This window comes from Kogia breviceps, chromosome 9, assembly GCF_026419965.1.
Source record: "Kogia breviceps isolate mKogBre1 chromosome 9, mKogBre1 haplotype 1, whole genome shotgun sequence".
Taxonomy (NCBI): Eukaryota; Metazoa; Chordata; class Mammalia; order Artiodactyla; family Physeteridae; genus Kogia; species Kogia breviceps.
Window position 1 is genome coordinate 94243094 of NC_081318.1, and position 13106 is coordinate 94256199.

The following is a 13106-nucleotide window of genomic DNA, read 5'->3' on the forward strand; positions in this document are numbered from 1 at the left end:
TAAAGACACCCCTTAAGAAAACTTAAAATGTTTTTAAAAATTCATTCACTTTTTTAGTTCCTTTAACACTCTCTCTCCCTCTCTTTGAACTCTTTTTAACTCAAGTTATGAATCAGAAATGTCTCCTATTTCTTAACTTTTCTCACTGTTTTTTATTACTGTTGAAAATTTTAAAAATTATTTATTTTAGTTTTTTGGCTGTGTTGGGTCTTCGTTGCTGTGTGCAGGCTTTCTTGCAGGGCAAGAGGGGGCTACTCTTCGTTGCGGTGCCTGGGCTTCTCATTGCGGTGGCTTCTCTTGTTGCAGAGCATGGGCTCTAGGCGTGGGCTTCAGCAGTTGTGGTGCATGGGCTCAGTGGTTGTGGCTCGCGGGCTCTAGAGAGAGGCTTTGTAGTTGTGGCACACGGGCTTAGTTGCTCCGAGGCATGTGGGATCTTCCCGGACCAGGGTTCAAATACGTGTTCCCTGCATTGGCAGGCGGATTCTTAACCACTGCGCCACCAGGGAAGGCCCTGAAATTTTTTATTGAGGTAAATTTGCACACAGTGTAATATATGGATCTCAAGTTTTGACAAAGGTATACATCTGTGTAATCCATGCTCCCTCAAGATTATATATAATGTATTAATCACCCCAGAAAGTTCCTCATGCCCCTTCCCAGTCAATTTCCCATCCCTGAGACAATCACTAATCTAATTTCTAGCACTTTAGATAATTTTGTCTATTCTAGATTTCATATAAGTGAAATCATACAGTAAGAACTATTTTGGGTCTGCCTTCTTTCATTCAACATAATATTTTAAAAATCCAACCATGTTGTTTCAACTATCAATAATTCATTCCTTTTTATTGCTGAGTAGTAGGCCACTGAATGGATGTATCATTGTTTATCCATTCTCCTGTTTATGGGTACCTGGGATGTTCCCAGTTTTGGGCTAAGAGGTGTATTTCTTTATAATAAAAAAAAATCAAGATTTCTCTCCATTCATATGGAATACTGGCAGTGTTTATATCATACTAAAATAGTTAATACATAAAAAGAAACTATGGGGCTTCCCTGGTGGCGCAGTGGTTGAGAATCCGCCTGCCGATGCAGGAGACACGGGTTCGTGCCCTGGTCCGGGAAGATCCCACATGCCGCGGAGCGACTAAGCCCGTGAGCCATGGCCGCTGAGCCTGCGCGTCCGGAGCCTGTGCTCCGCAGCGGGAGAGGCCACAACAGTGAGAGGCCCGCATACGGAAAAAAAAAAAAAAAAAAAAGAAACTACGGGGACTTCCCTGACAGTCCAGTGGTTGGGATTTCACCTTCCAATGCAAGGGGTGCAGGTTCAATCCCTGGTCGGGGAGCTAAGATCCCACATGCCTTGGAGTCAAAAAACCAAAACATGAAAAAAACAAAGGCAATATTATAACAAATTCAATAAAGATTTTAAAAAAACTATAAAACTGTAGTTGAGACACAAGTAGTAGATGCTTAAGTGAAATGTTGAGATAGAGCGTATTTGTAGGTTCTTACTTTCCTTCTAAATTTAGTTATATGACGTTTTTCTTCCTACCTTTTTTTCTTTTTGGTTGTAGGGCTGTCTCTATAGGAACAAGACCCTACTGATCCCCCTCCATCTTCAGGAGTGTAATCACACTGAGCACACTTGATAAGGGAGACTTGTCAGTAGTGCTGATAAGTCGGTGTTGCTCCATCCACACTCTCTCTCACCCACTTGGGTTCAATGGCACAGTTGAACAGAAGAAGTTACTATTGTGGTTCAGAGGTCTACCTGCATGCAGCCCAGCATCAGGGCAAAGTTAAAGTGGAGAAGCCTCACTCTCATCAAACCTAAGGCACCACTATATTCCCATGAAGGGGTTTTGCCGTTGTCTTCATTTGTAACTTTACTTCTCATCTTTCATTCAAACAAAGCAATCAGAAGTGGCTGAGAGAATGGGAGATAAAAGGTCACTTCTCTGGCAGAGCCCCAAAGAGATCTGGGGGGCAGAGAGCAGAAGTATCCTATACTCTACATTTCAGGGAGGCAGAAAGACCACAGCGGCATGAGAGCACATCAGAGCATCACAAAGACAAGCCCAGTCCAGGCCCAGGAGCAGCAGTTTTCATTCCCTCAAGCGGGGCTCAAAACAGAGCAATTGCCAGGAAGGAGTGGTTAGGACAGGTGCAAAGGCTACCTGTGTGGACCAGTCACCACAAACTGGATGAGATAGGGAAGATTCAGTGAGCACCTGCAGGAACAGAGGACTGGGGGACCAGAGGTGCATCCCCACCCTACCCGTTGCTTTTGAACTAATAAACTCTCTGAAACTTAGCAACAACACCAGAAAAATGGGAGAGGGCAAGCCAAAGTTGACTGAAATTAAAGTTTTCACCACTGGTAAAAGGGGGACAGTGAAAAGAAATTAAGTTGGATTATAAAAATAATAAAGTTTTATTTCTCTGATACCCAAGTTTGTAGACAGAATTCATAACTGTGACACCTGCGTAAGCCTAAACAATTTCTGGAAGGACTGGCAGAAACTGGTAACAGTTGATACCTCTAGAGGGAGGGAATATAGATCTAGTGTAGGAAGGTTTATTTTTATTATTTTTTAATATTATTGAACTTTTCACCAAGTACATTTAATTTTTAAATCACATCTAATATTTAAACTTAGCAGAGAGACAGTACATTCAATATTGAGTTGGTGTAAAAAAGTTTCTTGGCTCTATTCCAACTGCCGTCATACGCTCGGAATAATAACTTGGTTGTTACGTTCATTCATAATAATAGTAATATTGTTTTATGTTCCTTGTTTTTTGTGTACAGTCATTTGTACAGAAGATAAGAAATTTGGATATCAAAAGTTACATGAAATGAAGTGGAAAAAAAGTTGATTTCATTAGATGAAGTCAATGGAAGCAAATAAGCTGTGAGTGATTAACTTTTAAACTGATCTCTCTCCCCATTGTTGCACAGATGGGACTTTAGTTTCATAATTTCTCCCTTTGCTTGTCCTTAAAAAGTACAAGTTAAATAATGCATATGATGCTTTTCAAATTCCACGGAAGAAATATGCTCATAAAAGCATGTTTTTCTCTTGTAGCAAATTATTGAGTGATTATTGAGTCTCGGGAATTTGTCCAAAAGCAGCACACCAGGCCTCATGCTCCTTTCTATCTGGTGGTGAGTGGTAGTGGCAAAGAGTTATAAGCTGTCAGCAAGGATTCTCCTTTTCAGGTGCCACAAAGCTGCCCAGTGGTTTCTAATTCCATGGGGTAAAAAAAATCAAAGACAATATCATAAGGGACAAAACTGACATGCAATATGTATACCAAGAGAACAGAGATGTCAGGAGAGTGAAAACTGCCTATGAGATTCCAAACCAACATAGGACTTTGTTACTTTATTGGAAATATTTCAATGGAATATTTGATTGTATTTGTTTCTAACTTTAGGGAGCTTATGTCTATTTTAAGGGAGCTTAAGCATCTAATACCCTCATTTTCCCCTTCTCTCTGACTCTGCTGTATTGTCATTAATCTATATTCCATATATTATATAATACAGATATATTTAATTTGAAGTCTGTTTTTCATCCAAATACAATGAGGGAAGACTTGGGGACTCACTTACATAAACTGGCTTAAGAGTATTTTAATAATAATGATTTGGGGTCACATCTGGGCTTAGGGGAGGCACGTAGACCAATGTGCAGATGTTCCACAGGAGGAAGAAAGAAAGGGAAGAAGGGAGGGAGGGAGGGAAGAAGACAGAAAGGCAGGGAAGGAGAGAGAGAGAGAGGAAGAGAGGCGGGGAGGGAACTGATTTGTACTGAGCAGCGTCAATACACCAGGCGAGGTGCCAGACCTTTTCAGGCTCATCAGACTTTACAACAATGCTGTTACGACAGTATTTGGCTCACTTTTACTGACAAGGAAACAGAGCTCAGAGTGGTAAAGTAAGCTTTTTGCTTTTCTCAGATACCCAGCTGGCAAGTGGTTAGCTCAAGTGTCAAACCAGACCAGCCTGATCTCAAAACCCCCGCCACCTTTGTTCAACAAAGCCATCTCTCAAATGATGAGAGCTTCATAGTTTTTGTTTGTTTTTTGTTTTGTTGTTTTTAATTTTAAAGAGGCTAGATGAAGGAGATTGTGGGCAATAAGGGATAAAGTAAAATTACTCTGAAGCACATTTGATAGAAAACAGAGAAGTATGTGGCTTTTTAAAGTAAATAAAAGGTTTTTTAAAACATTAGGAAAAACCATAGCTTAAGTAAAAGGGACATAAAATCCATAACTTCGGTCAAGAAAGCATCTATCAGACCAGTCATGAAAATGGGTGAAGCAAAATCAATCATGTTTTATTGATTTTAAAAACAGCAGAATTTGGACCACATAAAAGTCACATTTTGTATTTGTCAAGAAAACTCACTGAAGAAAATGAATTAGCTTGACAGAAATGAACTTGCCTTGAACGAAACAAATCATCTGATAACATTTATACTAATGGGATATAAAAAAGCCAAATGTGAGGAGAACTAGAGAATTTTTCTTGGGTAAAACTAGTGCTTAGAAAGTTCTTTTCTTTTTTTTTGGCTTTTTCTTAAAAAAGATTTTCAATTTATTTTAGGAAATTTATATTTAGGATATGTTCAGAGGGAAGTGAAATTTTGTTGATAAATTATTTATTTAAATGGCATATCAATTTTAAGACTTTATATCTCTGTCTAGTCTGATTTTTTTGTGTATTTACATTCTCTAGATCTATATTTCTTTCTAGAAAAGACATAAAAAGTTTCTCTGTCTATATTTAAGCACCAACACTCTCTAAATCTGTACGTCATCTTCAACTGTCAGGTCAAGGACCACTTTCTCCAAGAAACTCTGAGTCAAACCTCCTTTCTCAGAACTGCAGTATGCTATTTGTAATCCTCTATTACACTTAAGGATTTCTATCCTGGATTATAAGCTTTTTAAAAATATGTTTTTAGTGTCTCCTCTACAGAACTATAAGCTGTTTGAGAGAAGGAACCACATCCCTTTTTAACGTACTATATAAATAAAATAATTACTGCTTGATATTTGTTGAACAATGAAAATAAGGAAAAGCAAACGAATACCATACTCTGATATTTGAGGATGAAATGGTTTTATTCTCTTTCTAGTCTTGAGTATTGCTTGGATTTTGTTTGCAACTTGATTACATTAGAGTTTCTAATTTATCTTGAACTCTTAATCATGTACACAAAAACATTTAGCACCACAGAAAATCCACATTCATATATTCTCTCAAATTACGCAGACTATAGGTCTGGGTGGATAGACACATTTCTCCAAAATCAGCAAAAATACAACAAACTGCCAACAAATTCATGCATCCATTTATGTGTTCAACAAGTTTCTAACGAATGCATTTTGGTTCATTACTTCTTTGCCCTCCAAAATCCCATGGAGTTGCCCCTAAACAGTCTTGGAAGGAAAGACTGGAGTATAAATGAGGTAATCCAATAACATAGAAGTTATTTGGAAGTATGACTCAAATCATCTGTCATTTTCAGATAAACCATTTCCCTTCTTTCGTTTGGCAAAATGCAATTATTAGACATAGTAAAGCATAATGTTTTCTATGTAAAAAACTTGTACAACTGAAAAAAAAACTGATCACACCCATGGCTTTGAGGGGCATCTAGATTCAGTTCTTAAAGAAGTCAAGAAATAGACATTCTTCAGCTCGGTGCTTTGTGACCACCTAGAGGAGTGGGATAGGGAGGGTGGGAGGGAGATGCAAGAGGGAGGAGATATGGGGATATATGTATATGTATAGCTGATACACTTTGTTATAAAGCAGAAACTAACACACCATTGTAAAGCAATTATACTCCAATAAAGATGTTTAAAAAAATGAAATAAAATAAAATCACCATGCTGAATTGAAAAAGAAAAAGAAAAAGAAATAGACATTCTGCAGGCGACAGTAAGCCCAGTTCGCTAGTTGAACAATTCTCACTGATACCTTAGAGCTAAAGAGCAATTTCATTTTATGTAACTACTTCAAAGGAGCAGCCAGAATCATTTTTTAAATTAAAAGAAAATTTTTTTGCATTATACAGACCAAAGTGAGGCATGTATACACACCAAACTTACCATATGTTTGGATTCAATTCCTTTTGGTGGTAGGAGTCAAAGTCATCTCGTAGGATAATACTGTCGCTATGAATTTCGGCTAAAAGAACAAAAATTTAGAAAAGGATTATACTAAACAATAGATTTAGCTACACAAAAGAGTCAACATGCTGCATTTATGAGGAATAACAGTATTTTAAATTAAAACTGGATTTTTTTTTTTTTTTTTGGCGGTAGGCGGGCCTCTCACTGTTGTGGCCTCTCCCATTGCGGAGCACAGGCTCCGGACGCACAGGCTCAGCGGCCATGGCTCACGGGCCCAGCCGCTCCGTGGAATGTGGGATCTTCCCGGACCGGGGCACGAGCCCGTGTCTCCTGCATTGGCAGGCGGACTCTCAACTGCTGCGCCACCAGGGAAGCCCTAAAACTGGATTTTTTTTTTTTTTTTTTTTTTTTGTGGTACGCGGGCCTCTCACTGCCGTGGCCTCTCCCATTGCGGAGCACAGGCTCCGGACGCGCAGGCTCAGCACCCATAGCTCACGGGTTCAGCCCCTTCGCGACATGTGGGATCTTCCCGGACCGGGGCACGAACCCGCGTCCCCTGCATCGGCAGGCGGACTGCCAACCACTGCGCCACCAGGGAAGCCCCCTAAAACTGGATTTTAAATGAAAAGGTGATTATATTTGATTTGTCCCTAAACTACTAAGTGAAAGAGTAACTCTGTTGTTTAGAAGTCTGGAAACCAGAGCCCCCAAAGAGAACCCTACCAAGGTGTCACCAGGCTGCAGAGGTGGGAAGACCAAGGTCAGCACTAACCTACAAGGAGATGTCACCCAAGACTTGCCCCTCATAGCTCGACACACCCAGAACAAGGTCAGTGTCTAACTCATTTTAGAGCATTGAAGGGAACAGAACATTGTGACTATTTATTGTCAGCTAACATTGCTGGTATTTACTAACCCACTTCCTCTTCTCTTTCCTACTATCCCTCTTGCCCTGGCTTGCTTTCTCTCATTCCATATATTCACTCAATTTTTATTTAATGTGCTTCAAATTGTTAACATTTTCCCCCCTTAGAGCTTCACAGGAGAAATTATCTACATGAATAAGTAAAACTCCCAAATAAAGTCATGTTAGAAGTCAGGCAGAATGCCAGGGAACCATACATAGTTTTAAATATATTATCATTACACTTGAGATTGTATTAAATACTTATTTTTAAGCTACAGAAGAACTCGGGTCATGCCAAAAGCAAAGAATGTTTTCATAAACTGTAGAGTATGTGATATTTCCAGTGAACAGAGAGTGGACAAGTAAAAACAATTTCATGACCAACTACAATGTAAGTAGGCTCATTTTTAAGGTTGTATGAGGAATGATAATTATTTCTACTTGAGTTGTAAGAAATGAATTTAGTGCTCAAAAACTTCATCTGATTCCCATGATTTGCTTGGGAAATTTGTTTCAGCTAATATAAATGCTATGGGTCTGAATAAATTTGTTTGGACTAGTTTACACATGCTTTTCGGGAAAATTAAAATCATATGATCTGATTAATAAAACGTAACCAAATTTTTAAATTTTTTTAAAAAGTGACATTTTACCCTTTTTGGGGGCTCACTTGAATATAATTCACTGAAATCACTGGGTAATTAAAATCACCTCCAAATATCAGGAAGCACACTTCCAAATTCTCTTTGCCACCTGCAGCCATCCTCGCCCTCTTTGTACCGGGTATGCCAGCAGGTAAGCACATAACGAAGTCCGGGAAACCAGTGAATCAGCATGTATTGAGAGAAATGGCTGTTCAGACTTGAAGCCTTAGGCCTGACAACAGGGAGAATATGGATTTACGCTGGAGAGAACACTGTGATGTCTTCTGTGCATGGGAGTGATTTAATGACTCCTCTGAGCAATTAGATGCAGTGCCTGAAATGCCTACAGGGTACCACTCTCTCAAATACTCAACCTGATCGAGGCTCAGCTGGGCCACTGCGGGTCACCAGCCTGCCTTGGCTGCTAGAAGGCATGCTTCTAAGTGCTTGCGTTCATCTGCCAAAGAAGAGGAGCCCCAAGCTGTAGCATTACATAAAAGTAGAGCTTCTCAAGGCAGATTTGCCAAAGAGAAAAATAAATTAATTGGGTTTATAGGTTGAAAGAGAAAGCCCAAGAGACAAATACTGACCCACCTGCAAGTCCCACAGTGAGAGACATCTGAAAAAGCTGGAGCCAGCTAGGATGACTTCTTTTCATTCTTATTAAATAGTGTGTGTAGGAAACTGCTTTTAAAATAAGTCTTCACTGTCACCTATGACAAATTTAACTCTTAAAGATTATTTGCTTTCTAGAGATTTTTTTTTACAAAGGCATGGGTAAGCCTCTATGGTTATTTGTTCATGTATTTATTTCTTTACAAACATTATTATATCATTGACTATATACTTTACAAATAGGAATTCATTTAATCCTCATAACAACCATAGGAGGTAGGTACTATTAGGACTTCCATTTTATAGATGAGGAAACTGAGGCACAGAGAGGTTAAATAAGCTGCCCAATATCACGTTGCTAGCAAGTGGTGAAAGTGAGATAAATCCAGGTGGTTTGGCTTCAAATCTGTGCTATTAACCACTATACAACCCTGCCTCAAGAACTGTGGCCCACTAAGTACATGGCAGAATGAAAAGATCATGAGAAAAATGAGAGGTGGCAACTTTACATGGTGCCGTTAAAAAAAGCATTTAGTTATTTAAACAACCTCATTTTAATTTTTGAAGAAATGGCCAAATTATTTCTCTTTTTACAACCCAATACTACTTTGAGCAGATATCTCAGACCTGAAATGATCTCAACTCCTCCATACTCATAGCTCCTTGCCCATTGCCTCCATGCTCTACTATTTATGATGGGTAGGGGCTCTGGGGAAATTTCAGCATTAGAACACTGTGTCAAAAGATCACACTCAACAGGATCCCAAGGATAAATGTACTAACAGGTTCAAAAGTCCCTCCATTAGCCCCAGCTGGGCAGCTGGACCACCTCATAAGGTGAGGTCCCGGGTTCAGGCATAATCTGGACCTGAGTCTTATTTCAGTGAATGATCAGCGAACCAGAGAGGGCAGAGAGTTTCCTCACCTCTGTATCACCTGCTTACATGGCAGAGGAGTGAAACAAGTAGATCTAGTACTAAGATCAGTGACATCGGGGTCTCAAACACTTACCTAGATGTGGGTGCATAGTGGCCTCTGTTGGAGCTGGACCGAGAGAGAAAAAGGGAAAGAATGATTGATTAGCAACAAGAGCAAAATCCATTAATAAATAATCACAAACACAGTTACAAAACTTATTCATACTAAACAAATTAAATGGCTAGATAGAACCTTTTCAGAGGAGTAAGAAGAAAATGCCAATTAACATCCTAAAATAAGAGGTCCAACTCACTATTCATTATATTTAAAAGTAAAAGTGAAAAGCAGAACCCCTTACATACAGGGCAGTTATTTATTATGCAAGTTTAGTCAGGTATCCCTTGAAACACACAATATAAATGTGATGTGGGCACCCATTACATGACATGGGCTGTTGTGGGTGTGAGGTAAAGAGACAAAAAGCACCATCCTTGCCCTCAAAGAGCTTACCATCTGGTGGAGACAACTACAATATAGTGTAATAAGTGCTATGGGAGAGTGTTCAGAGGTCCTGGGGTGAAAAGGGGGACAAGGGAGGGATACTAATTCCAGGCTGCCCAGGAGAAGAGGGTTGTCAGGAGAGGCTGCTGAGTTTTGAATGACTAGCAGGAGGAAGATAGGTGGGGGTAAGGGAGGGGAGATGTGCTTCTTTCTGGAGTGAAAGTGAAATGGCATTGAGAGGTAAAAGACAATGGCCTTTCACAAGAACCACAACAATTTCAGCATGACTAGAAGGAAGTATAAGAGGAGGGGGTGGAAAAGTGAAGTTGGTAAGATTGGGAGGCCAAGATCATGGAATTGAATGTTAAGGAATTTGGATTTTACCATGGAAGCATGATGATCTCCTGAACATTTATCAGCAAAGGAGTGCAAGTGCAAATATGCATTTTACAAAAGGGCACTCTGATAAGAATTAGGAAATAAGGGACACTGGCCAATTAATACTTTGGTTATGTTTTTTTCTCAAAGGACTTACAAATCTATGAAGAAATATTGCTAATTCACTACCTAAAAATTAGAACTCATGACAGATATTTTTAAATCTTTTACATTCATTAAAAAAGAACTTCAGCTGAATATTAAAAAAATTAGTTTCTATCACGATGGTCAGTGCTTCACTTATGTTAGATGAAAAATCCAGACTTAAGAGCATTTTAAAACTAGAGACTGATGTTTGTCTTACTGCTGCATACCAACATATTATACATATTGAAAATGCTTGTGCTCGGTTTTATGTAGATTCTGTGGATAGTGTCATAGATACAGCTGTTAGAATACATATGCAAATGCTCTGAATCATCACTAGTTTACGGAAATCAAGAAATAAGAAAAAAAAACCCAGAAGAAAAATTTAATGATTTTGTGTCTTATGCCAAAGGTTATTGGTTATGAGGAGTTTTACAAGGATTATCTGAACTGTTAACTCTAAGATTTTTTGAAACAAAAGGAATAATTGCCAATTATCCAATAACCAATGACAAAAACAAGGCACACGGATGCACATTCCCTCACTAATATCACACTACATATGAGTGAACTGAACTTGAAGCCTCAAGGAAAGCAAGAGTTTACTTGCAAGGTAGTTGGAAAACTTAAGAGAATTCATGTTGAAATTGAAACCTCCAACACACAAATAAATAATGATTTTACATATTTTCCTAATATGATCAGTATGCAGATTTTAATTGCAATTGACAATTTTCTAAATTGTCTGCAAAGAACTCCAAAAATATTTGAAGAATTTCTTATTGATATTGATAATTTTGGAGTTGCTTTTCAACTTATGTAATATCCCTGTGAATCCCATGTTAATAATACTATGCTGACACAAGAGTAAATGAATTTACTTGGACAGACATAGTTTTCAAACTGACATGTTTTTGTACCAAAGTTAAATCAGCTCTTCTGAAAAAAGATGGAGAAATCTTGTCAAGGTGGGTATGGATATTAAAGGAAAATATTTTTTTTATATTCGACTCAGTTATTGAAAGACCTTTAAGTAGGTATGGAATACTTTGATAGGTGAATACAGTTTTCAAAGGTAAAATTTACAAAATCTTAATACAGGACTCCCGTGGTGGAGCAGTGGTTAAGAATCCACCTGCCAATGCAGGGAACGTGGGTTCAAGCCCTGGTCCAGGAAGATCCCACATGCCATGGAGCAACTAAGCCTGCACACCACAACTACTGAGCCTGTGCTCTAGAACCCATGAGCCACAACTACGGAGCCCACTTGCCAAAATTACTGAAGCCCGCATGCTTAGAGGCTGTGCTCTGCAACAAGAGAAGCCACCACAATAAGAAGCCCGCACACCACAACCAAGAGTAGCCCCTGATCGCCACAACTAGAGAAAGCCCTCGCACAGCAATTAAGAGCCAACACAACCATAAAAAAATAAATAAATTTATTTATTTATTTAAAAGATCTTAATACAGACCAAGTATTCCAATACTTAAGGTGTGCTGTAACACTACCATATATAAAATAGATAAACAACAAGGTCCTACTGTATAGCACAGAGAACTATAGTCAGTATCCTGTAATAACTTATAATGGAAAATAATCTGAAAAAGAGTGTGTATATATATATATGTATGTGTGTGTGTATATATATATATATATATATATATATATATATATATGGAATTGAATCACTGTTGTACACCAGAAACTAATACAACATTGTAAATCAACTATACTTCAATTAAAAAATGTGCTTTAAGTGTAAAATACAGAGCAGATTTCAGATAATTAGTACAAAACTGTAAAATATCTCAATTTTATATTGATTATATTATATTGAAATACTTAGTATTTATATATTCTGTGTGAATTAAACTGCATTATTAAATTTACCTTTTTTTGGTTTCATTTTTAAAATTTGGCTTCTAGAATATTTAAAATTACACCTGTGTCTCACATTGTACTTCTATTGGACAGTTCCAAGCAAGAGCTAGGAGGGAGATCTGTACTGTTCATCAATTAAGGAAGCATTATCATGCAGGTGGTGGTGAAGTCATGGAAGCAGACCAGCATATCACTCAGAGAGAGCATAGGGGAAAAAAAAAAAAAAAAGAGTGAAATGAAGAGGTAATGTGCATTTCAGGGACTGGTAGAACAGAGCTAGCAAAGGAGACCAAGAAGGAGTGCATTTCATTATGGATATAAGGAAAAGAGAGAGTTTTAAGAGAGAAGAGGGTTAAAGGAGAGGCCAAAATAATCCTAATAAAGCTGGTATCTACTGAGAACATCCTGTTACCAAGGCACAGTGTTAAGCAGGGTCTGTAGATGAACCCAGGGAATTTGGCCTCAGCGGCAACTCTCTCAACTACTGTACAAACTACTTTTTCAAGAAGGTTCACTGCAAAGACAAGAAATGAGATTTTGTAGCACCTAACAAGGGACTTGGACCAAAGGGATGTTTTTTTGTTTCCTGTGTTTCTTAGGATATCATAGTATTTTACAATGTCCAAGATGAACTACCTTACCAAAGGGGGTCTCTGTATTCATGGGATAAATTGTTAAGATGGGCAGGAAATAATACTGATATTTGTAAAATATGTAACTTGAAAAAAACTGGGAAATAAGTTAGTTAAATTAAGTATAAAAAATATGGCAATTATCAGAAATATTCTCTAGTCAGTACAATGGGTAGATAAGAGTAACAAAATGTCTTCAGATGCATCAATTAAATTACCTACTTGACTTTAAATGACTCTGGTGACTAAGACCTGGATGCAATAAAGAGAATGTTACGTTTTAGTGTTCTTTCATCTAAGGAGTCTACCCAAATTGATATCTCCCT

General features: G+C 38.2%; 1 protein-coding gene across 4 annotated transcripts in view; it reads right to left on the reverse strand.

The window, feature by feature from the left end:
• Window positions 1-13106, reverse strand: part of RELN (reelin) — a 539216-nt gene that overhangs the window by 263227 nt on the left and 262883 nt on the right. For 3 of the 4 annotated variants that reach the window (XM_067042797.1, XM_067042796.1, XM_067042795.1), the window contains exon 1: window positions 6133-6206. Coding sequence is in view for 1 of the 4 variants with exons in the window: in XM_059074483.2 (XP_058930466.1) it covers window positions 6133-6211; window positions 9334-9366 (112 nt within the window). In the remaining 3 variants the exon portion in view is untranslated. Of the gene's footprint in view, window positions 1-6132; window positions 6212-9333; window positions 9367-13106 lie in introns of those variants that run through there. The other variant, XM_059074483.2, reaches the window with a different exon arrangement.